The following is a 24,544-nucleotide window of genomic DNA, read 5'->3' on the forward strand; positions in this document are numbered from 1 at the left end:
ATGATCAGGACCCTACTGCTGTCTGTGTTGGTGGCTGGAGGTAACCCCATCACCCGGAGGCGCCACTCTCCCAACCCCTGGTGGGACTGGGAAGGGGACCTCCCTGCCCTCCATCCCCGCCTGGCCCTCTCCCACTGCACTCCACCTGTGTAGTTATAGGAAGGTTGGAGTGGAGTTTCAGAGAAGCAAAGCAAGGCTGGACTGTGACCTCTGGGGTCCTTCTAGAGCAAGGCTTTTCTATCTGGGTGCTGGGTGTGCAGAAAGCATAGTCTCCATTGATTGGGTCGCTGCTTCCTGTACTTCCTGTACTGTTTCTCCTTTCACAGCTTTCAGCTGTGGGCTCCCCACTCACCTGCCCCAACTGAGTAGGGTGGTTGGAGGTGAAGAGGCGACACCCAACAGCTGGCCCTGGCAGGTGAGTCAACCAGTCTGTACCCCCCTCCCATCCCATCATTTCTCATCCCCCCCTTTGCCCTCCCACCCCGGGGTCTGTTGTGCTGGCAGAGATGAGGATTGGTGGGACCTCAGAAGGCAGCTTGGACAACTTCACCAAAAAAAAAAAAAAATTTGTGGCCTTGGCCAACCTTGGGGCTGGGGAAAGGGTCCTTTTCCAGCTTCCATAAGGAGCTGCGCCACCCCACTACATCTGCACCCAAGTTCCTAAATAGTCTCACTGTGTTAACCAATCAGACATTTGCTTACACATGTACTGTTATTTTTATGAGCCATTCATCACCATCTATGCAAACGTCCATGCTTTATGAAACCAATCAGTGCTGCTTATGCAAATTAATCTTCAATTCCGTGTTATCAATGAATACAAATGCTTTCTTTCTTTGACATAATCATACAGAAATCAAGACTGAAACACCGTATGGGACACAGGCCCACATTATAGACTGTTAGTGACAGGGCACACAAAGATGAGTGAATTTACAATTGCTTAAACAAATGTAGGAAACTCTCCTGTCTGACATAATTGGGACTGAGTGATTGAAAAGTTGGTATAGAAAGATCATTTTCAATCTTACATATATGCTTTAAACATTTTACTTTGATTTAGAAATGCTTAATACCCATTTTACTTATCTAGATGTTCACCAATCTTTTGAATTCTTAACTTTCTTATAAAAACCAACCCCTGTAATATGGCATCTACGTCCATTTCTTTCAAGTAGAGCAGAATTTTTTTTTTTTTTTAGCTACACGTGACATTACAATGATCTTGGCAATTCATACATTTGAAACAATTGGGGTATAATTTCTCATTTTTCGGCTTGTACAGATTGCAGAATCACACTGGTCATAGAGTCACCTATATACATACAGCAATCATATTGTCTATTCTATTCTGCTGCCCTTCCTATCCCCCCTTCCCCTCCCTTCCCCTCCCATCATTTCTCTCTATCCAATCTAATGTGACACACTTTTTTTTTCTTTTTCTCCTCATAACATCATACTTGTATTCTGTGTAACGATGAGGCTCTCCTTCCATCTTCCGTGCAACTCCCCTTCTCCCTCCTTTTCCCTCCCACCTCTCTTCCCTATTTAGTGGTAGTTTTCTTCTCATGCTCTTCCTCCCTATCCCAAGTAGAGAAGAACTTTAAGCTGCTCCTGAAGCAATCTGAGTAATGAGTTGGTCCTGACTTTTGTCATCTCTGCCCCATCCCCACCCCTTACCCCCTTCTTTCCACTTTTTTCACAGACACCTAATTCAATAGCCTTTTATTTTTTTGGGGGGGGGATTGCCATTTTTTAAGAGTCACCATTAGCCAGTGTCTTCCAAGCATTTAATTTAGTTTCTCTATAAATCACAGCTCTATTTAAAAAAAAAATTAATACCTTTATTTAATTTATTTTTATGTGGTGCTGAGGATGGGACCAGTGTCTCATGCACACTAGGCAAGCGCTCTACCCCTGAGCTTCAACCCCAGCCCCCACAGCTCTATTTTTGAACTCGTATTTCATCAGCTCTGTGTCTTATCAAAACACATTAATTGCAAGTGTAACTGATGGAAACAGACCCAGCTGGATCAGGGCACATTTCTAACCCAGGTGGTCAGAACACCTGTCAGAGATGAGTGCCCAGGGGGTCCCATGCAGCAGGTGCGTATTTCATCGAGGGAATGGCATCTAGGTTAAGGAAGTGACAACTGGGGTGTGGGGCATAGCTCAGTGGCAGAGCTCTTGCCTGTCATGCAGAAGGCCCTGGGTTCCATCCCCAGCACAGCAAAAAGGAAAAAGTGTCAATGACAGAACGGTGCCTGATATTCCCCAATTTGCACTCATGGCTCTGGGTACTTTTGCTAGTTTTTCACCTTTTTCCGTCTCACACTGTTTTCTGTGGGAAGTTGGAAGACGGGCAAGAGCCCCTCCCCTATGGGATCCCCAAACCCAGAGTGTATTTGTGCTGAGAAACCAATTGATGTTGCATAAAATACTTCCTGGTACGATCCTTGCCTTGGGAACCAATTAATGTTAGTCTTGGAGAGCTCCCGCCCCTCCTGCTTCTGTTTCCCTGAGGAGGTGTTTGTTTTTTTTTTTTTTAATTGGGACGGGCGGCCAGATCTAACCCAAGTAGAGTTTCAGTTGAGGCAAGTAAATCCCTCAATTTGGGAGAATAATTTAAGGGGATATCACAAGGCTCAGTACCCAGAATGAGTAATATTTTTATGCAATATTTTTAAAATCAAACCATGCAAAAATATCCAGGATGAACAAAATGTCAGAACTTTAAACAAAGCCAGGATTAATTAATGTGCCTGGCAGTCTACTGCCTGAGAGGACTCTCCCACCCTCCCCAAGTCTATGGCCCTATGTCAATACCCCTAAATCCAAACCATAGCATGCTCAGAAATACCATTAAGCACTTTAGAACTAAAGTAGAATTTTTTACTTTGTTCTTGGCGTTCTGCATAGCAATAGGTTCACTCTGACATAATTATAAAAGCATGGGCTATAATTTGCTCTAATTCAGTCCCCAGTACTTCCCCTTCCCCTCCCCCTCCCCTCCCTCTATTCTTTCTTTCTTTTCTTTTTTTTTTAAATGGGGAAAAAATGGGATTTATTCTTTTTATCTTTTACTTTGAAGCAATATTGCACAGCCTGGCCCATAACATTTTGATCTTCCACTTAATATAGCAACAACATAAATGATCTAATACTAAGGTCCCCTTCCCTCACCACCCAGACATGTGTAGTGAGTTACACAATGTTAATTAATTGCCTGACCATATCCACTGGACTTTAAGCTCTCTTATTTTTTTTCAATTTTTATTATTAGTTGTTCAAAACATTACATAGTTCTTGACTCCCCTCCCTCTGTTCTACTGATCTTTCTGCTATTTACTTTTAGTTGATGGTGGAATTCACTGTGGTATGTTCATATATGTACATAGAAAAATTAGGTCAGGTTCATTCCACTGTCTTTCCCTATCCCATTCCTCCTCCCTTCCCTTCATTCCCCTTTGTCTACTCCTTTGATCTTTCCTCTATTCTTTTTTTTTTTTTACCCCCACCTCCCTTATTTTGGATTAGCTTCTGCATATCAGAGGAAACATTCAACCTTTGATTTGGGGGGACTGGCTTATTTCACTTAGCATGACAGTCTCCGGATCCATCCATTTCAAAAAAATGTTCAGGAGCGGGGACCAGGCTCAGCTCTCTGCTCCGCCAAGTACTGTTGGATGACCTGGAACAAGTAAACTGACCTTTTTGCACACATCATATTAGAAATAGTTAACAGTCTTTACGGCACAGACCACATTGTACACAGCTGCCTTAATTAAGACATGAGCCAATACACACTCTGAGCTTAGGGCGGTGCTGGGCACAAGGTGAGCGGTCAAATTACTGGAAATTCATAGTGTTGGATACTATGATTATTAATCATCCTGAGGGCCCTGCATGGTGAACATTATGGGCCCTATCTTCCGTATAAAGCGATCAGGACCCAAAATGTGCCCAAAGTCACGCAGGCTTCAGGAGGAGAAGGTAACCTGGAAGAGAGACCCAGAGGAAGTGGAGGAGATAGGTTGATACCTGGGAGAAAAATATTCCAGCAGCAGGAATATTTTATAAATATTTTATAAACAGGAATATTTTATAAATATTTTATAAACAGGAATATTTTATAAATATTTTATAAACAGAAGCCAGGGCAAAGGCCCTGGGGCAGAAGTAGGCTTGGTATATTTGCAGAACTGATGGAGGTTAGCATGGCCAAGGGGAGGGGAGTGGGAGGCTGAGGTCAGAGAGGTGATGTAGGACCTAGTAGACCACCTGAGTTTTGAGTTTCCACTGGGCAAGAGGGGGAGCCATTGGAGGTTCTGAACAGAGATATAATCAGATTTATGTGTAGAAAGGATCATTTTGGCTGCTGTGTGTTTGGGGTGAGGGGTGGGCCAAGGTGGGAGCTGGAAGAAAGATGGGCGACTAGGAGCAGGGGTACAGCTCAGTGGTAGAGTGGGTGCTTAGCATGTGTGAGGCCCCAGGTTCCATCCCAGCACCACCACCACCCCCCAAAAAAACAGAAAACCAGGATATCATCCAGGCAAGGGATGAGGCGTCTGGGACAGAGAGTCAAGATACAAGGGAAGCATTCTCTCCGTGTATAAAGTCACCGCTGATGGGGTTTGGTTTTCTTTGGGGTTGTTTGCTTGGTATGGGATATTGAACCCAGGGGCACCTGACCACCAAACTACACCCCCAGCCCTTTTTATTTTTTGAGGCAGGGTGTCTCTCAGTTTCCCTGGCTGGCCTCAAACTTGTGATCCTCCCACCTCAGCCTCCTGAGTCTCTGGGATTGCAGGTGTGGGCCACCCAGCTGGCTCGCTCTTGGGTTTGAGTGAGGGGTAAGGGAGAAAGGGGCCCAGGGCGGCCCCAAGGATTTTAGCCTGAGCAGCCAGGAAAGTAGAGGTGGCATTGACCGTGCAGGGAAACCTGAGGATGGAACAGGTTTGGGGGAAATTAAGAGTTTGGGTTTGGACACATTAAATTGGAGGGCCGTGTCCTAAGGAAATAGTTCCGAAGAAGGGGCATATCCCAGAAAGATGTTCAGAAGTTAATTTTTAATAGTCTATTTAACTTTTCAATATTGTTTAATCAGGGCTTTTTGTGTAGATTTGGACTGTTTATATTCTACAAAGCACTAAAGGGTTTTTTACCCTGATGACTGAGGTTCAGGCACCCCTTAAGTTTTGCACCTGGGGCGAGAGGTGCCACCTCACCTGCTCTCAGCGGAAGAACTAAGCCCACAGGTGCCTCTCCACAGGTCTCCCTGCAGTACAGTGCCTATGGCCAGTGGAGACACACCTGCGGAGGGTCCCTGGTGGCCAAGAACTGGGTCTTGACAGCTGCCCACTGCATCAGGTAACTAACTGCCTTTCCCAGGTCACCCAGGCTGCTCGCCCCACCAGCCAGTGCTCACCTCCAAGAGAGGGGACCCAAAGGCCTGAACCACACTCTAAAGGGGCCTTGCAAATAACCACTTGCCTGGCCAGGCACAAGTTTGAGATGACCTGTAATTCAGTCTGTGGTCGACTGACAATCTTGGCTGGACTGAGGAACGGTGTGGAGGACGGGGAGGCCCAGTTTCTGCCCTCCTGGGAGTATCAGATGTGGCCTCTTCATCTGGAACTGGGTCCACTTCACAGTGTAAATAACTTCTCTAAGTTTTAACATATCCCCTGGGGGAAAAAAAAAATGAGATAACAGAATGTTGGTTTTTTTTTTTTTTTTCAGTACTACCACTAAGACACATTCCCCAGCCATTTTTAAATTTTTGAGACAAGGTCTTACTAAATTGTCCCAGCCGGTCTCAAACATGCCATCCTCCTGCCTCAGCCTCCTGGGTGGCTGGGATCACAGGCGCCTGGCAGTCATAACAGAATGTAGTGTGAATTAAATGAGAGGACACCCTCTTCCTCCCCATGTCCGCGGCTTATCTCACATCGGCTGGAACTCTTCAGCATTCCACTTGGGTTGTCGTGGGTTGGTCCTGAAATTGAACCTACCCCCACGGATGTATAGGCTTTAAGAGGGGGTGGGAAAAACAAAGAGGCCGGGTAACCAGGCAACCTGCGCTCCACTTCTAGATTCTCTCTGGCCTCTTTACCCCTCCCTGGGCCTCAGTTTCCCCAGGAGAAAATAAGGGTGGAGAATCAAACTAAAAAGGGACTCTTATTTTTCTCATTCCCTCCAGAGTAGTATAAGATTTCTATTATTACAACTTTTATTAAGTCAGTTTATAGTTAGTTTGGGGTTGTTATAATTATCACAGTGATGGGTTTTATGTTATGGCATTTATGCTACCTAGTAACCAACAGATGGCTCCCAGGAAAGACAAGGTCCCAAGCCCCACTAGTGGCTCATGCAGCCGTCACTTACTTGGGCCCATCCCAAGTGGCACATGTCCTGGGTGTCCCTGCCTGGGGCGCCTAAGGGCAAGGGACTGACCCTCTGTGCTTGGCCCTCCCAGCTCCTCCAGGACCTACCGCGTGGTGCTGGGCCGGCACAGCCTCTCCACCGAGGAGGCGGGCTCACTGGCCGTCAAGGTCTCCAAGGCTGTCGTACACGAGAAGTGGAACAACAATCTGGCCCAAGGGTACGCTCTGTCTCAGGGCTCCCCGGGTGGAGGTGGCAGGAGCACAGACGGGGTGTCACCAAGGCCATGGGCTGACCCCCACCCCCATGGCTTTGATCCTTCTGTAAGGAGGGGAAGGGCTCTGACCTCATAGAGGTGCGGCCAGTGCACAAGTTGCCTGGGTGGGGGGTGATGGGGGGCAGGGAGCAGACTCAGGGAACAACCTGGGTCTCCTGCCTCCTGAGCCTGTAGGCCCGTGTGCCCCAGGCCATCACTGACCATGTGTGTCTAGTCCGTGACAAGGGACACAGGCATGGTGATCTCAGTGGAGCAGGACACAGTCCCTCTGTACTTCCTGACCCTGAAGCCTCCTAACAAGGTCTTTTACATTTTCAAAGATGCCCAGCTACACTCCCTGGGGATCAGCCCAGGGAACATTCCCCGGGGAAATCTCTCTGCACTCTTCAAAGCCCTGCTTGGCTAATGCTCTTGAGCTCTGCCTCTTTCCTGACCAGGAATGACATTGCCCTGCTCAAACTGGCCACACCCGTCACCCTGACTGACAAGATCCAACTGGCCTGCCTCCCACCTGCCGGCACCATTTTACCCAACAACTACCCCTGCTATGTCACAGGCTGGGGCAGGCTGCAGAGTAAGTGCTGGCCGGGAGCACCCAGGCCAGGCAGGGAAGGAAGGTGCTGTCACCTGTCAGGTTGGGTCTCTCACCCCACTAGTCATCCAAGGGTGTTTATCTCGCAGAGACAGGATAATCTCTCTAAGCCGGCCTGGGTTCAAATCCCAGCTCTCCCATTATTTGCTCTGTGACCCTGGGCACATTACTTAGCCTCTCTGTGCTAGTTTCTTCATCTGTAAAACAAGGATAATAACAGCACCTACATCACAGAGAGGATTGAAGGAGATAGTCCAAGGGAGGCACTCAGACCAAAAAGCAAGGGCACATAGTAGCTGCTGTGTGCTAATTGTTACTGTCACTGGAATTGAATGAGCAGTACAGAGACCATATGACACTTCTGCATAGCACAGATGGGCCCAGAACAGCACAGATTCTGGGACCTCAAGGTTCTGGAGCTCCACAGAGGTCCCTGGAGCCCGCATGGACACCCCCCCCCCTTATCCAAACCTGTCTCCTGCGCCACTTGGTCTTGCTACTGAGAACATGGCTGATCGTGAGTCTTCTTTTGACATAAACCCAAGGGTCAGAAATCCCATGACACCAAAAGGGACAGAGCACCTACCTGTCCCTTATAAAATCACCAGAGGTTTGGAAGATTCTAGGGAGGTCTGTGCAGAAGAGGGATTTCTTTTTCATAATGACATAAATCTATGAGTGACAGATGAGTACATCAACACTGATGCACTCGGAGAAATGACTACGGCCCTCCTGACTAGCTTGTCTTCAAAACCAAGGGCACAGAAAAACTGTGCAGAAGCAGGAGGATGGAGGGGGCGTCTCATGCAAATCAGATACAAGTGTGCCCACCTGTTTGTTATCCAGAAAACCCCAGGGCAGGGAGATGGTGAGATGGTGGAGTGGCCATGGCCAGGGATGTCCAAATGCCTGCCTGAAGATCACTATGTGACCTCAGCAACCCCCTCTGGACCTTGGTTTCCTCATCTTTAAAGTGGAAACTCTGTTGGTGAAGATTAGAAGACATGTGTGATAACGTGCCAGGTGTTATCCGAGTGTTAATTATATATCAGTGAGAGTGATCTTAGGCAAGGGACTTAATTTCTCTTGATTTCAGTGTCCCATGTATCAGACAATATTTATTGATATTTCTGTGAGGACTGCCTCTTTGGAAAGCCTAGTAAAGGGCAAGAATGAAAATACTCCTTATCCTCTCCATTAGTAGGGGCGGTAACGCTGATGGGGTAGTATGTGACGGTGGCAGTGTCATAGGGGGCTACTAGGAAAGTGCTGCCCTGATCACACCAACTATTTTTTCCAACTAGTGTGCTTTAAGATTTTAAGGATTGAAAAGTCTCAACCCTGGGGCAGAGAGACACAGCCAGCCATTAGGAACAGGCCAGAACCAGGAACTGGAGCCTGGAAGAAATTCATGAGCCCGCCCTAGGAATTTCTTTCCTGGGTGGGTTCCCCTGAAGCTTTTCTCCATGGAGAAAAAAAAAAAAATGGCAGCCACTGCTGAGACCTCCCTGGGCGGGAATTCTTAGTCTCCAACTCCAATTCCCAGGAGAAGAAGCTCATTGGCTTAGTGTAAGTCAGGTGCTCACCCCCGAACCAATCAGCAGCGGCCAGAACACTGACCAATCAACTGTGAGGGCACAGAATAGGAAACATGGCTGCTCCCATTAGAGCCATGGGAGAAAGTGACAAGGGCCACAGCGAAAGAGGCTAGAGGGACAGCCCAACAGGTGTCACCACTTCCTTCTTACTCAGGAGTCCCTCTGTCCCTCTGATCCGTTCTTTCTGGTCTCGCTCAGCCAATGGGGCTTCTCCCGACATCCTGCAGCAGGGCCTGCTGCTGGTTGTGGACTACGCCACCTGCTCCAGCGCTAGCTGGTGGGGCAGCTCCGTGAAGACCACCATGGTCTGCGCTGGGGGTGACGGTGTGACTTCCAGCTGCAATGTGAGTATCCAACGCCAGGGCTCCCTCGACAGTGAAATGGGACTGGGGACGAGGAGAGGTCCCAAAGTTCCCAGCATCCGTTCTCATCCCTCCCGACAGAGCACTGGAAACCCCTCTGGACGTTTCAGAATCTGGTCCTTATAATCTCCAGAAAAGGTGGCTTGAGATGAGCCCAGCGCCTCAGGCATGCTAGAGAGGCGCTCTACCACTGAGCTACAATCCCATCCCGAGATGGTGTCTTAACTGGGCTCTGCAATAGAGTGGGAACTGAGATGGAAGGGGTTCTCATGTCCTTCAGACCAAGTGTGCCCTCAATCTGCCCATAGAGACCCCAGGAAACTCCTTGTCATGGGAGGAGGTGGCTGGTGGTGAATAAGAGCTCAGCAGCCTAACTGGTGTGCAGCTCCGCAGGGTCATTTGTGCCAGGACAACCTCAAGCAAGGTGCAGCCTCTGAACACCCCAGGTTTTCCTCTCAGGTGAACTGGGTACTCACAACACTTGCCTCATAGCTTTTGTAAGGAGATGAGGCCAATAAAGTGCTTGGCTCAGCTCAGGACACCCAGGGACAAATGCAGCTCTTGTAAGTCCTACCGTCGCACCCAGAGCTGTGGCAACCCACGACAGAGCAGCATGAGTGCCTTGAGAACAGGGGTCCCCCTGGGCAGCCCCTTCCCTTCCCTTCCCTTCATCTGACTCTTGTTCAGGGCGATTCTGGAGGGCCCCTGAACTGCCAGGCGGCTGATGGCAAGTGGCAAGTGCACGGCGTGGTCAGCTTCGGGTCCTCTCTCGGCTGCAACTATTACCGCAAGCCTTCCGTCTTCACCAGGGTCTCCAACTACATAGACTGGATCAATACGGTAAGAACCAGACCAGTCCTGAGCCCCATGGGCCCTGCCCTGCTCACCTGGCCCCACAAATGCCACCTAGGGTCTAGAATTCCCTCCCTCAAGAGTGTGGGGGGGGCCCTCAGAGGAAGCTGCATAATCGCATCCAAAATTTCTGCATGTCAAATTGGGTGAAAAGCAACATAGAGGGTGAGTTTGTCCAAGGAGGTTGGACACAGGACACCCCTCAGGCATTTTGAGTGGGTTCCTTAGGATTAGTGGGATATTTCATTTTTGCTTATCAGTGTGGGGGCCCAGACCCCACCATCCAGTGCTATAAATGACCATATTTATTTGCAAAGCTCAAACCTAATGGTCTGAGACACCCCCCAACCTTAATCATTAGAAATTAGTCCCCCTGGAGAGTATTCTGTAGGGTGACCAACCATCCTGGTTTGCCAGGACTGAGAGGGTTCCTGGGATGAGCGTTTTCAGGGCTGGGTTGGGATGCTTGTGGGCAAATGGGGCCGAGTTGGTCCTCCTGTGACTGTAAACATGTCCCCAGAGAGCTGTGTTCCTATGAGCTTCCACAACAATTTCTATTTTTTAGTACAACAAACAAATTTGTTTACAATAACCATAAAAATCATTAAAAATAATTTAAAAAATAATCACTGTCCAGTAGCTCAGGAGGCTGAGGCAGGAGGATCACAAATTCAAAGCCAGCCTCAGCAATAGCAGGGGTCTTCACTCAGTGAGAACCTATCTCTGAATAAAATACAAAATAGGCCTGGGGTTGTGGCTCAGTGGTAGAGCACCCCTGAGTTAAATCCCCCGTACCCAAAAAATAATCATCCTCATCCCAGTGATTAGAAGCAGCTGGATGACAGGAAGACTCATCCCTAAGAAAGGAACTCTGGGGGCAAGTGGAGGAGGCGCACTGTCTGGGGACCAAAGCCGGGAGGGAGAGAGACTGCCATGGAGGCAGGTTTTAAGCCACCCCAGCATTGCCACCAAGTTGGTTTGCTCTTCTGTAAAGTGGGACTTTACAGAAGAGCAAGTGGGGATTGCGGTGCTTCTGGCAGAGCCTGCAAAGGAGGGGAGCTGGCATCTGATCTCGTTTAAGTTTAATCTGCAGGAAACCGTTCAGTTGAATTAAATTGTCACTCTGTTACAAAACAAAATAGGAAATTGCAGTGTGAGCCTGTCCACATGAGGAAAACCATGCTGTCCAAACGAGCAGGTGGCTGCTTCCGAGTTGGCCCAGACTGCTTGGTGGCTCCATGTTCATTTGTCCACCTCTGGGCTCTGCTTGGCCAAGTGGCCACAGGCCCCAGAGATTCCAAAAACGTTAGTTGATTTTCAAGGTTGTGTTGATGCTGGGGCATTGTCTGTTGACTAGAGAGCCAGGACTGGATTTGGCAGGACACTTGCATGCCATTTTCAAGGAGCCACCAGCACTGCTGAGGGCCTCGCTGACTGAATGGAAGGGCACTCGGGGCTTTGGCCCAGCCAAGGCCTAGGAAGCTGTTCCAGCCCCAGCTGCCCTGTGAGTCTGTGCAGCTGGGCCTGGCAGCACCTTTAGACCCAAAGCAGGGCCCAGGGCAACTGCTCTGATGTGTTGCCCAGCCTCAGCTGTTCCCAGCCCCAGAAGCAGCACAGCAGAGCGGGCCAGATGGCAGGGGGATCAATGGGAAGCCAACCTTGGGTGGCAGCTGGATGGAGGCTGCATCCACCACAAAGCAGCCAGGGTGGCACTAATGCCCAGCCACGGGTTCCGGAGTAGACAGTCAGGCAGCCAGCTGTCCCCTGGCAAAGGGTGTCCCAGCAGCTGCAAGAGGCTGGTAGCACCTTGCAGGGGTCCCAGGCCAGGGACACACCATGAGCAGCAGGAGGCACAAACAGCTAAGGCCCGGGGGTGCTTGGGAGCACCTGCTGGGTGAACCTAGACAGGTGGTGGGTCAAGGTCAGGAGCTGCCCATCTGTCTCCTCCCTGCAGCTGCCCAGAGGCAGGTGCAGGGAGGAGACAGATGGCCCGGGACTCCCACCCTCTCAACAGATGTCCCCTGGATGACAGCAACACATGAACCTTCAGCAGTCACTAGCTTTGTTTTCTTTTTCAGAAGGTAAAACATTTCTTTATAAAAATATTAAAATAAAACAGGAGGGCATCAGGTAAAAAAGATGACGTTCCCACACTTTCCGTCTCTACTCTGCAGATATCGTCACTGCTAACAGTGCAGGCTCGTGACCTGGGCTATGTGTGCATATAAAAAATACCTACAGATGTACAACGATGCTCCCAGACTTCTAACCAAAACCAGGGTCCAACTCCTGATCTGCCACTTAGCTCTCCACTTGATCCCCTGTCACATTTTGACCCATGTCACTCCTTTGAGTGGTAACTGGTTTCCCCACTCCCACCATGAGGAGAGGGGATTCTGTTTCCTGTTTCTCACCCTTATGTCGCTACGGTGAACATCCCTGCACACACGTCCCGCACACCAGCCTGAGGATCTGTGCTGCAGAGATCCAGAAGCTTCAGTGGGTCCTGGATCATCATAGTAAAGTGTTCAGGGGCTAGAGGTGTACCTCAGTAGCTGAGCAGGTGCTTAGTAGGTGAGAGGCCCTGGGCTCAATCCCCAGCACCAAAAAAAAAAAAAAAAAAGCCTGAATAGGATCTGGGAAACATTCTCTGAAGGCAGGTCGCAGGTGCCTCACAAACAGCACTTTGGATTTGAGAAACAAACTAAATAAAATCTAAGCCCACGCCCATCTGCATATGATTTTGAAGGGTTGATAGGCCCCTGATCTAAAGCCCAAACAGGACTCCAGGCTGAGACCCCTATTTACTGTAAGACCCCAGGAGTCAATGAAAAGCTGTGGTCTCCCGTTTCTCTCCCAAATGTCATCAGAATTCCTCAGGTGGAGACACTGCCGCACGGGCCACTGGCTTATTTTCTTGTGTGTGTCCTGCAGGTCATTGCAAATAACTAACCAAAGAAGCCTCTGGACTTCAGAACTGGAAAGAAGGCAGAAGCAAAATACTAATAAAGTAGCAATTACCACGATTCACATCTTGGTGTGACTTATTAGCAGACCATCCAGACCTCATGGTCCTGCAAACAAGGACAGCAGGGCTCAGGGCCAGGGCAGGCTTGGGCAAGCCCAGCATTGTCCAGGGCACAGCACAGTCATCTTACCTGGATGGGGTCCCTCAGCAAGGAAGGCACGTGGGAAGCAGGGGTCAGGACTTGGAAGACCTGGATCTGGCCAGATCTGGTAACAGTGTTCCCCTGGACAAGAGACTTGTCCTCTGCGTTTGTGGTCTCACCCCTCCCCTTGGGATGCAGGGGGGATTAAGTGGAATAAGACCACTTTCTCAAACAGGCAGAGTCTCCATTATGAGGAAGTACAAAGCACCAGAGCAAAACGGGGAGACAGGCCAGAGGGTCCATGTTCACCTGAGAGCTGTTTGTGAAGACTAGATAATGCAATAAATTTCTGAAATTCCACTCAGAACTCACAGGCCCCTGCTGCCAGAGTCCAGAGCCCGAGCTTGTTGATTTAAGAGAGATGCTGGCTGGTTTGTAGCCCCAAATCCCTGCAGATGGATTATTCTCAAGCGTGGGCGGTTCTGTCCCCCAGGGCACATTTGGCAATGTCTGAAGATATTTTTGGTTGGCATGACTCAGGATTGGGGAGGGATGCTCCTGTATCTGGAGGGAGGGAGCCAGGAACGGGGCAGGGAAGGCCCACAGCAAAGGGCCGTTTGGCCCTGCAAATAACCAGTGTGGGGCTAGAGGCACTGCTCCAGGGAGAACGTGGGGTCACAGATCCAGGACTGGCCACTGATGAAGAGGTCCTATGGACCCATGACTTTCTGCTCCTTTCCACACAGTTGGCATCTGCCTCCAGACCAGAAGCTGCCCTCTGGGGTCGGGAAGGAGCAGGCCCTGCACAGGCCACAGAACCCTCAACTTGTAGCAGGCCAGGCCTCTCCGCCTCCAGGACCGCAGCAGAAGGTCTTGGGATGACGATGAGGCAGGGTGAGCATCCCGGCCCCTTTAAGTTTTAAAGAAAAGTTTTTTCCGGAGGAAATTAAAACAACCAGGAATCTGTTTGTAAATTCCTCTCTCTGAAACAGCATTAGCCACCTGCAAGAAGGAGAGCACAGGGAATCAGAGTTCAGTTCTCAGCTGAAGCAAGCCAGGCTGGGAGGTGAGCACCAAACGGGCCCAGGGTGTGTGGTGTGCAGAGCTGGGACTGGACCGCCTCTCTACGCTCCCAGCTCATTATTACTTTTTTTTTTTTTTTTTTTTTTTTGGCAACAGGGTCTAAGTTGCTGAAGCTGGCCTCGAGCTAGCCATTCTGCCACCTCAGCCTCCCTAGTCGCTGGGATTACAGGTGTGGCCACCACACCCAGGACTACTATAAGTTTAAAGAGCACAAAATGCAAAATTTCAAAACCCAAAACTTCACAAAGTTCAAATCAGAACAAAAGCTTCACGTGAGGAAAGGTCGAGAGAAGAGACTAGACCAGGAGTCCTGGTGGCCTCTGGGGGTCACCTACCCAGGGCTGTGGCGCCTACACCCCGGCACTGTGGGAGGTGGCTGTCTGCGGCCTTGGCTCTGCTCGGCCATGCTCAGGCCAGAACCTCCCTCAGAAGCAAGCACGACCCTTAGAGCCCCTTCTCATGGTGCAGAACACCAGGGCAGAGCGGGAGGACCCAGAGGCAACCACATACTCTGGGACCCTTGGAAGAAGCAGCTGCTCCAGATGGGGTTTCCAAGGAGCGGGCCGAGCCCTGCCCTTCCCTGTCTGTCACTCCCTGGATCCCTGGATGCTCTGCAGGGGCATCGTGATTCCTCAGGGTCAAGAGTAAAAACTATGCCATGGGGGGAGGGGACAGGGGGCCCACAACCAGCCTTCACTGAGCCATCCACTGTGGCAACAAGGACAGCTATGTCAACGGGGACTCTGAGGGAACGAGGGGGCGTGACCCTTGCAGGCAGAGAGAATCAAAGCCCAAGGCTCAGAAGCACACAAGGCCCACCTGTCCCTTGCCTTTGGTGTGGGCTTGGTGTGCTGCGCCCGCCCATGCCCTGAGGAGGACATGCTGCCCTCCAAAGTGAAATGGCACCCACCCTGAGCAGGAGGGACAGCAGGTCTTCAGAGTGAGCCCAGCACTCGAAGACGCTGTCCAGTGTCTCAATGTACCAGGAGCCGCTCGAGGTGTCCCTCCAGGAGACGAAACCTGCGGGAAGAGGAGAGCTAAGCTCCACTGGAGAGCTGTGGGGGCCACCTCCGGACAGGGGCCCATCTGCATGTGGCGGAAGGAGCCACGTCCCCACGGCCCTGTACACCGGTGGCATTACTTCAACCTCGTGATCACCTCCTGAGCTTGGCTGAGACTGTCTTCCCAGCAAGGAAACCGAGGCTCTGAGAGCCCAATGACTCACGGGGCAGAGTCAGCCCTTCCTTCCTCCTGTGTGCTAGGCACTGTGCCCCATGACGCACCAGCCCCTTGGATGATCCCCAAGAACCCCAAGGTAGGATTACTATTCCCATTGTAAAGAGGAGGAGGCTGAGGCAGAGCTGGGGGAGGGTGAGGCAGAAGCACCCCAACCCAGTGGCTGTGCACCTCAGGCATCTCACCCACTTCGCCCTGAGCTGAGGCTCAGAGAAGTGAAGTAACTTGCTTGGGGTCACAAAAGCAGCAAGGTCAGAACCAGGACCTCACAGCATGGCTGCCTGTGGGGCAGACGGGAAGACCCCCAAGGATGCGCTCACCTGGGAAGGTCGAATAGGACACAAGGATGTCACTGGGTGTGGGCAAACTCGACACTGCATCCAGCTCGTCAGAGGTCCTCGAGCCTTCCTGGAAGGGGACAGCGTCTGGCTCAGGGTTGCTGCCAGAGGCCCTGTCTCCAGGAGAAGCGTGGGCCACCATAAACCCATGGTCTTTCTGCTCTGCAGGAAGCAGAAACAAGCACTCATCACCAAGACACACAGAAGAAAAGCCCTGGCCCTGAAGGCTTCGCTGGTGAATTATACTAAACGTTTAAAGGGAAATTAACACCAATCCTCAAACTTTTCCAAAAAATTAAGAGGAAATACTCCCTAACTCATTCTTCAAGGCCAGCATTCCCCTGATATTAAAGCCAGGTGCTAAGATATGATGATAAAACTGCAGACTCATAGTCCTTATGCACATTGCTGCAAAAGTCCTCAATAAAATAACTAGCAAGTCAAATTCAGCAGCACAGTAAACAGATCACACACCATGGCCAAGGGGGAGTTACTCCTGGAATGCAAGGATGGCTCAGCACTGAAAACCGATCCGTGTAACCCAGCACACTAACAGAATGGAGAGAAACTACATGACCCTCTCCCACGACACAGAAGAAAACATTTGATAAAACAAACAACCTTTCATGATAAAAACACAACAAACTAAGGACAGACAGAAACTACCTGAATATGATAAAAGCCATGTGAGATCAGCAGAATAAAGGAAAGGGACCCAGAGGGTGAGAAGATGGAAGCGGGGGAGTGACATTAGCCAAATGACATTGTATTTTGTGCACACGAATATATAATAACAAACCCCACCATTAGGACAAGTAATATACCAATTAAAAAGGTCTAAAAACAAAAAAGCCACATGTGAAAAACCCACAGTGAACATCGTACTCAGTGGTGAAGACTGAAAGCTTTTCCTCCAAGGTCAAGAACGAGGCAGGAATGACTGCTTTTGCCATTGCCTCGCAACATGGTACTAGAAACTCTAACCAGAGCAATTAGGCAAGAAAAGGAAAAGGCGTGCTGTGTAGAAACTTTCTCTGTTCACAGAAGGCTTGATCTAATTAAGTAGAAAACCCTGAAGATTACACCAAGAAAACTGTTAGGACTGATAAAGATGAAATCAGCAAAGGAGCAGGGTACAAGTCAACACACACACACACACGTGCAGTGAACTATATACCAAATAATGAACAATCAGGAAAGAAAATTATGAAACCAATTCTAGCATCAAAACAAAAAAAATTAGGAATTAACCAATGAAAACTACAAAACACTACTGAAATAAATTAAAAACAGGGCTGGGGCTATAGCTCAGTGGTAGAGCGCTTGCCTCGAATGCATGAGGTACTGGGTTCAATTCTCACCACTACATATAAATAAATAAAAATAAAGGACCATTAACAACTGAAAAAAAAATTTAAATAAAAGAAATTAGAAACAACATAAATACATAGAAATACTACCCATGGCTATGAGTTAGGGAACAATATTGTTAGGCCATCAACATGACTCAACACAGCTATAGATTAAATACAATTCCCGTCAAAATCCCAATGATTTTTTTTTTTTTTTGGTGGAGCTGGGGATTGAACCCAGGGCTTTGTGTATGCGAGGCAAGCACTCTACCAACTGAGCTCTCAACCCTGCCCCATGATGTTTTTTGCAGAAATAAAAAAACAAATTCTAAAATTCAAAAGAAATCTCAACGGATTCCAAAAGAGCCAAAACAATGTTGGGAAAATAAAAAAAGAATAAAGCTGGAGAACTTCCTGACTTCAAAACTTACTACAAAACTAAAATAATCAAAACAGAGTGGTGCTGGCATAAAGACAGACACATAGACCAGCAGACTAGAATGGAGAGCCTCAACGCAGTCCAGTGAATCTTCACAAGGGTGCCAAGACCTTTCAAGGGGGGAAGGACAATATTTAACAAACACCGCTAGGACAACTGGATAGCCACATGTAAAGGAATGAAGTTGGACCCTTCCTTAATATCATATACAAAAAATTAACTCAAATTGGATCAAGACCTAATTTTAAGACCTAAAAGTATAAAACTCTTAGAAGAAAACATAGGGCAAAATCTAGAACCATGAGCCAAGTAAACCATTTTTCTTTATAAAATATCCAACCTCAGGTATTCTATTATGGTACCAGAAAACTGACTAATATGTGGGAGAGACCATAAGGAGGACCAAGGGAGACAGGGATGAGCAGAGACTGTGTGAAAATGAAAGGACAAAGTGGGCTCAAAGACGGGTGTGCGGGAAAGGGGAGAGGCTGAGTCATACAGAAATGCCAGCTGCATCTCCACACATGTGTTGTCTTCACACTGCAAATCTGATGTGAAGGCCTGGCCTTCAGGGTTATGCACTGTAGGCACAGCTTGGTTCTTAGCCTCGTTAACTCAAAACTCCCTATAGAGCAAGACTAATCCCCACAGAATAAACACACAGCAGGAGGAGGGCTCCCTCCACACACAACCCACAACCACAACCAGGTGGCACACATGCCTGCTGTCTGCCTTCTCAGCTTGGTCACCCCAAAACTGACAGCTGGACATCATCAAGGCAGCCACCTGGCTTCCGTCACGTGGACCACACGTGTCATGCTGTGTCACGCTGACTCCACACCAAGTTACTGACTTCACGGCCCGCTGTTCAGCCCTGGAGCCGTGCCACCTCTGAATGAAGGGGTGGATAACATTGTGGCATTTTAAAATTATCTTAAATTATAACTGAGTTTTAAAATAGCATTACGAAAGTCACCAAAATGCAGGGCAGGGTTTCTGACGCACATAAACAAGGACACCCTGCCAGGAATGGAGACAGTTCTGCATTTCTGTTCTCGGCTGATGTGGCGCCACCGTGTGGCAACAGCTCTGAACACCAGGCAGCAGAGCGGGTGGGGAAAGGCAGCAGAAAAGAAACTTGCCAAGGGTCCGCTTTGTTTTCGTGGCGGGTTCCATGCTGTAGAGTCCCCTTGGGTGGGCTGGGCAGCTGTGTGGGATGATGGTGCCCACTTCTCTATCAGGTCCGGCAAAGGGACAAGGAAATGACAGGCCTTCCAACTGTATCAACCCCTGGAGAGTCCAGGCAGAAGGGACACCAGGGACCGAATTTCTGGCGTTCCCCACTGTCTCCACCATAACCAAGCCAGGAAAGCAGCACTCCTCTTTTGTCTTTTTAATTTTTTTTTTTTTTTTGGTCTGTTGTTTTGATTTTTGAGATGGGCTTCACTATATTGCCCAGGCTGGTTTCAAACTTCTGGGCCTCAAATGATCCTCCTGCCTTAGCCTTCCTCCTAAGTAGCAGGGACTACAGGTGCTGCTATTACACCCAGCTTCTTTTCTATATGAAAACCAGGAAATACGCTAGGTGCAGTGGCACATGCCTATAATTCTAGGTACCTGGGAGGCTGAGGCAGGAGGATCACAAGTTGGAGGCCAATATGGGAAATTAGTGAGAATCTGTCTCAAAATAAATTCTGGGGATGTAGCTTAGTAGTAGAGCACCCCTGGATTTAATCCCGGATATGAAAGATAGAAGAAAGAAAGGGAGGGAGGAGTCGGAGCAGCAGCATACACCTGTAGTCCCAACTACTGGGGAGGCACAGGCAGAAGGATCACTTGAACACGTAAGTTCAAGACCAATCTATCGAGATCCAGTCTTTAAAAATCAGGAAGTAGAGAGGGACCCAAGCTAGCATGCTTGTTCTGTCTCTGACACTCTCGCCAGGGTGACATGCACCAAGACCCTCCCATGCACCACAGCCTGCTCTTCCTTACCTCCTGAACCTCGAGCTACACAAACCTCTGTCCTCTATAAATCACCCAGTGTGTGGTATTTGATTACGTAACAGAAAATGGAGTGAGACACAGCATAAAGCAAAACTACAAATAATCCTTTAGGTTTCTTAAATCACCAAGATCCGGATTCTGGGGAATCCCAATGGCTAGATTCTTCGGTTTCTCCCTGTCGTTCAGCTGTGGCCTCTCTCCCCCCCACAGTGGAAACGAAGGTCAGAGGAAAGACGACCAGGAAAACAGAAAGACAGTTTTCCACTCTCTCCACTGCTTTGTTTTTACCAAAATTCTGAAGTTGCCAAAGTCACATGAGCCTGTGACGCTACTGCAGTGTAAAATGAAGACCACCCTGTTCAGAGCGGACAAGCCTGGGTCTCCTCTGGACAGCTGAAGCACTGCCACCCTGCAGCAGGAACTGTGCCTGGTACTCTGACTGCCTGGGGCGGCCCTGTGGACACGGGAGGTGCTGCTGGGGACAGGAGGGGCAGAGGCTCCTTCCCCATCAGAGCTGCTTACCCCCACCACAGGCCTGGATGAAAAAGAGCTTGGGCTTCCCCCCCAGGCTGGGGCAGCTGGTCCCGTTGAAGATGTTCACAATCCTCTCGACAGACACAGAACATCCATCTGTGCCGTAGACAGCACCCGGAAACTGGAGGTGGCTGGCCTAGAAGACCAAGGACCCTGGTTAAAACCAAGACACCGTGGCAGAAATCCAGCGGCCTTTCCAGAGGCTTTGTGGGGGCCACACACTCAGAAGGTCCCCCTGGGGCTCTGGACTGACTGTGACAGAGCAGGTTGATCCTGGAAGGGCCCTGAGCAGCATCTGTCCCTGGACAGGCCAGCTATCAAGAGTGCTGGGCAGCTGCCGCTAGACCAGAAGGCCCCCCCACCACAAGTGTGATCCCTGGACCAGCAGCATCCGCATCACTCAGAACATTCAGGAAATGTTCATCCTCCCAAGGCGCTGAGCAGTCAGAGCCGCTGCTCCAGGGCTCTTCCTATGCACAGGACCACAAGGCCACCTGTCAAAGCTCTGGACACAGGTCCACTTAGGGCCTGAGGCTTCTCATGAGGGCTCAGGGGACACCCCTGCTGCCACACTGTGAGTGAAAGGCCCAAAAGGTTGCGCCTGCTGGCAACAGGCCAGAGTTCTGCTCTGGGAGGATGGCAGGCTGGCAGGCCAAACCATGATGGTTTCCAAGAAGGGGAAATCCTGATTTTTTTTTTTTAAAGAGAGAGAGAGAGAGAGAGGATTTTAATATTTATTTTTTAGTTTTCGGTGGACACAACATCTTTGTTTGTATGTGGTGCTGAGGATCGAAGCCGGGCCGCACGCATGCCAGGTGAGCGCGCTACCGCTTGAGCCACATCCCCAGCCCAATCCTGATTTTTATGTGTTCTGAAAACAGGGCGAAGGCCAAGGGGTGACTGTTGGGCTGTCCAACCCCCAGCATAAAAGATGAGGACTCCAAGGCCCGGCAGGGGCTTGGCCACAGTGAGTCAGCACATCACTGGCCAAGCCCTGAGCATGTCCCGGTGCCTGAGTCCCCCAGAGCAAGGGCTTGAACACCCTGCGGGGCCTGAGGATTTGAGTGCCGCACACAGCTCCACACAGAACCGGGTGGAAGCTTCGAGAGTACAGCTCGCCCCTCCCTCGTGTCCTGTGGGCTTCTCTCGGGAGGCTGCCCACCCGGGGCCCCCTGGGAGAACGGCAAGAGGTGGACAGGGCTGCACGGTTCTTCACAAAGCCAAGGGTGCGGTGGACACAAGGGACAGGAGTCCTGCAGGGCCTCTCGCCCAGCTTCGCCTGTGCCTGACGGGGAGCAGGGTCGGGGAGAGGCCTCCTACCTGACAGCCGTGGGAGAGGATGACCACCGCACAGCAGTCCAGGGCACGGTGGTCCCGCTGCGCCAGCTCTACCAAAGCCTGGACCATCTTCTACAAGGGAAGGCTGCAGGTGAGCCAGAGCACTGGCCATCAGGCCACCTGCCTGCCGCAGAGGGCAGGGCCCAGCATTCGCCCTGCCTCCAAGGGCCAATTCTGAGGTAATCGTTACGACAGCCCCATGCTCAGGGGAAAAGGTCTGAGCTCAGGCACCTTCTTGTAATCCCACAGCAGCCCCCCAGGGGACTCTTCTGGCCTTCTAGACAGGGACACTGAGGCACGTGTCACATGCAGGCAGCAGGCCGCATGCCCTCCTGAGTGTCACCCTGGGACACACCCCATGGTCCTACAGAGGCAGTGCTCATCTGGAAAGTCCCCAGCCTGCTCCCAGGGTCTCCTGCAGGGCACTGCCCACTCGCCTCGGCTCCCCCACGTGCGGTGACAGGTGACTGTACCTTGGCAGTCAGGTTGCACGTCACCTCCACGGTGAAATGCAGCGAGCGGAAGCGGCGCTGCATCTTCTCACAGTCCACATTGGAGCCCAGGCGCGCGCTGAGCCCCGATGCGCGGGAGAAGCTCACGTTGTTGATGATGAGGCAGTGGCCGCAGGGGTCCGCGCGCAGGACGTACGCCTGCCCCAGGGACAGGGGACAGGACCAATGTGAGCGGGGCTGTCCCACTTCCTGGAGGAGGTGACCCTGCTTCTCACTCAGGGGCTGACAGCTGAGAGGTGGGAGAGGCATGGGGATCCCTTCCACTGCAGGCCCCACCTGGGACTCCAGGACACAGAGGGACCGAGGGAGCCACAGGGCGGGCACTGGCTGCCCCTTACAGAGAGACGCAGGCTTCCGACTCTGTGCTCAGGGACGGAGCAGCTGGCTTAGAAAGCCTGTGACCCACTGGTGCCACACACCAGTCGGTGGCTCTCACCCAGGTGCACTTGGCGGTCGTGAGGCAGCTGCGTCCGCAGACTTCGCCCAGGCCTGGCCCCGGAGGCCGAGGCCACCTCCCCCGGCCCAGCCCCCGCGACCCTCCCACAGCTGCCTCTTCCTGCTCTGGGACTTGCTGCCCTTTATTTGCGCCTTCCCTTGCCAGGCCAGACTGAGGGCTCCCTGTGGCCTCCATCCCAGGGCAGCGCCCAGGAGCCACCCAACAATACACAGGTGGGGACAAGAGCACGAGTGTCCTGGCATGGAACAGCACCACGGCCGGTGCTGACGACGTCCCGTTAGGTGGGACCTGATTCTACCGCTGGGGTGAAGCAGGCCTGCTCGATGGCTCCAGTGAGCACCAAACCCAGGTCAGAGCCATGGACGGCGGGGCCGGAACCTCATTCCCCAACTGGGCTGGGTCCCCAGGACTCCTGACGGCTGCAGGGAAGGGGCGAGGCTGATGAGAGGGACAGGCCCCTAGTCTCATGGAGACTCACCAAATCTGTGTTTCCCCTCGACGGCTCCTGAGCATCTGGAGAGACAGACAGAAAGAGAAACGTGAGTGTTGGGGCCCCAGGAAAAGGCCAAGGGACCACGTGGGGAGAGCTCCCACAAAACAGAGCGAGCCGGGACTCGGGACCCCAAGCTCTGCTGGTGATGGGATCAAGTGGCACAGCCACCGTGGAGAACTGAGTGGAAGTTTCTAACAAAGTCGAACACACACAGACCCTGGGCCTCTGGCCACATCTCCAAGAGGCCTCCTCATAAAGCCCCCGAGCGACGCTACCAACCCAACAACAGGCTGATGGACACACAAACTGACAAGCAGCCACACAGCCCACCACAGAACGGGCTACCACACACGCGGTGCCACAGGAGGCCTTAAAACAGGCTCTGCGTCAGAATGCCAGTTAGCCCACTTTAACTGGAGTGACCCCTGAGCCTTTTAGTCGCGAGAACAGAAAGCCGGCACACTGCCTGATATGGCCACCAACAGCTCTCCCAGCTCCCTGCTGCAGGAGGCCCTGGCCGGGACAAGCAGCCACACAGGAGCCATCACATTTTTTTTTTAATATTTATTTTTTAGTTGTAGTTGGACATAATACTTTTATTTCACTTATTTACTTTTATGTGGTGCTGAGGATTGAACCCAGGGTCTCGTGCATGCAAGGCAAGTACTCTACCGCTGAGCCACAACCCCAGCACCCGCCACCCGAGCCATCACATTTTAAAAGCTCATTCCATTCTGAAGCAAACGCATTTCCCCCCAATGTACACAGACAAAGCCACGCGCTCTGGTGGCACACAAACGGAGACAAGAAAGAAGATGAGCCATTTGTTCTTTGAGGCAGTAGATGGAGTGAGTGAGATCTTGGAGCCAAGGTTCAAATCCTAGCCCTGCCACTTATCTGCTGCATGACCCTGGGCAAGTTGCTCAGAGTCTCTGAGCCTCTGTTCCCCCATCTGTATCCCAGGATGAGAGAAGCAGCTGCCAGCATCAGGGTTGTGGTGAGTTCCCAGTTGATGGGCACACCAGTCCTGCCATAATCGACAGCTCAGTAACACTGAGTGTGCCCATTTTTGTTTTTATTCACACTCCTGCTCCAGAGCAGCAGGGGTACTAACCAGCACCCTGACATTTTGGGCTGGGTTACTCTATTTTGGATGGCTGTCCCATGTGTCATGGGATATACAGCCACATCCCCAACCTGTACCCACCAGATGCCAGCAGCACCCACTCACCTTCAGCTGTAATGACCAGATGTACCTCTAGGCACTGCCAAACATCCCTGGGGAAGGGGACAAAATAAAAATTGCTCTTTGCTCAGACACACTGACCTTCCTATAGCACCCTTCCCGGGCCGACTCAGCAAAGGCCCTGTGAAGTCCTGTGGTGGCCCTGCTGCCGTAGCCCAGATGTTCCTACCCTCGACTGCAGAATGAAATCCACCTAAGGAAACCCTCTGGACAGTGCCCATGACCTCACGCCCAGCACCTAAAAAGGACAACTCTGACCAGCACCAGAAGTCAGAGCCCAGTGCTGCACCGGAACCCTCATGTGACCTGCTCTCAGAGACCCGCTTCTTCCCCT

The 24,544-nt window shown here is 50.9% G+C and overlaps 2 protein-coding genes across 4 annotated transcripts in view; one reads left to right on the top strand and one right to left on the bottom strand.

Moving 5' to 3' along the window:
- On the top strand, positions 1-13,088 carry LOC114105412 (chymotrypsin-like elastase family member 2A). The gene is made up of 8 exons (XM_071618579.1): positions 1-40; positions 261-415; positions 5,273-5,370; positions 6,479-6,604; positions 7,099-7,235; positions 9,050-9,195; positions 9,901-10,053; positions 13,000-13,088. Exons 1-8 carry the CDS (start codon positions 1-3, stop codon positions 13,015-13,017), a joined length of 873 nt encoding a protein of 290 aa, XP_071474680.1. The 3' UTR covers positions 13,018-13,088.
- The window catches only part of Casp9 (caspase 9), a 27,568-nt gene continuing 7,150 nt past the window's right edge, over positions 4,127-24,544 (bottom strand). Inside the window, exons 3-10 of one of the 3 annotated variants that reach the window (XR_011708762.1) lie at positions 22,950-22,984; positions 21,976-22,152; positions 21,485-21,574; positions 20,153-20,300; positions 15,815-15,994; positions 15,169-15,278; positions 13,224-14,177; positions 4,127-5,687 (exon numbers count right to left, since the gene is read on the bottom strand). Coding sequence is in view for 2 of the 3 variants with exons in the window: in XM_027951879.2 (XP_027807680.2) it covers positions 15,043-15,278; positions 15,815-15,994; positions 20,153-20,300; positions 21,485-21,574; positions 21,976-22,152; positions 22,950-22,984 (866 nt within the window). In the remaining variant the exon portion in view is untranslated. Of the gene's footprint in view, positions 5,688-11,132; positions 14,178-14,463; positions 15,279-15,814; positions 15,995-20,152; positions 20,301-21,484; positions 21,575-21,975; positions 22,153-22,949; positions 22,985-24,544 lie in introns of those variants that run through there. The other 2 variants (XM_027951880.2, XM_027951879.2) reach the window with 2 other exon arrangements.

Source organism: Marmota flaviventris, chromosome 10, assembly GCF_047511675.1.
Source record: "Marmota flaviventris isolate mMarFla1 chromosome 10, mMarFla1.hap1, whole genome shotgun sequence".
Taxonomy (NCBI): Eukaryota; Metazoa; Chordata; class Mammalia; order Rodentia; family Sciuridae; genus Marmota; species Marmota flaviventris.

Coding starts and splice junctions, on each gene's coding strand:
- LOC114105412 (XM_071618579.1), top strand. CDS start 1: ATGATCAGGACCCTACTGCTGTCTGTGTTGGTGGCTGGAG. Junction 5,371..6,478: donor ACAGCTGCCCACTGCATCAG/GTAACTAACTGC, acceptor TGGCCCTCCCAG/CTCCTCCAGGACCTACCGCG. Junction 6,605..7,098: donor AACAACAATCTGGCCCAAGG/GTACGCTCTGTC, acceptor TTTCCTGACCAG/GAATGACATTGCCCTGCTCA.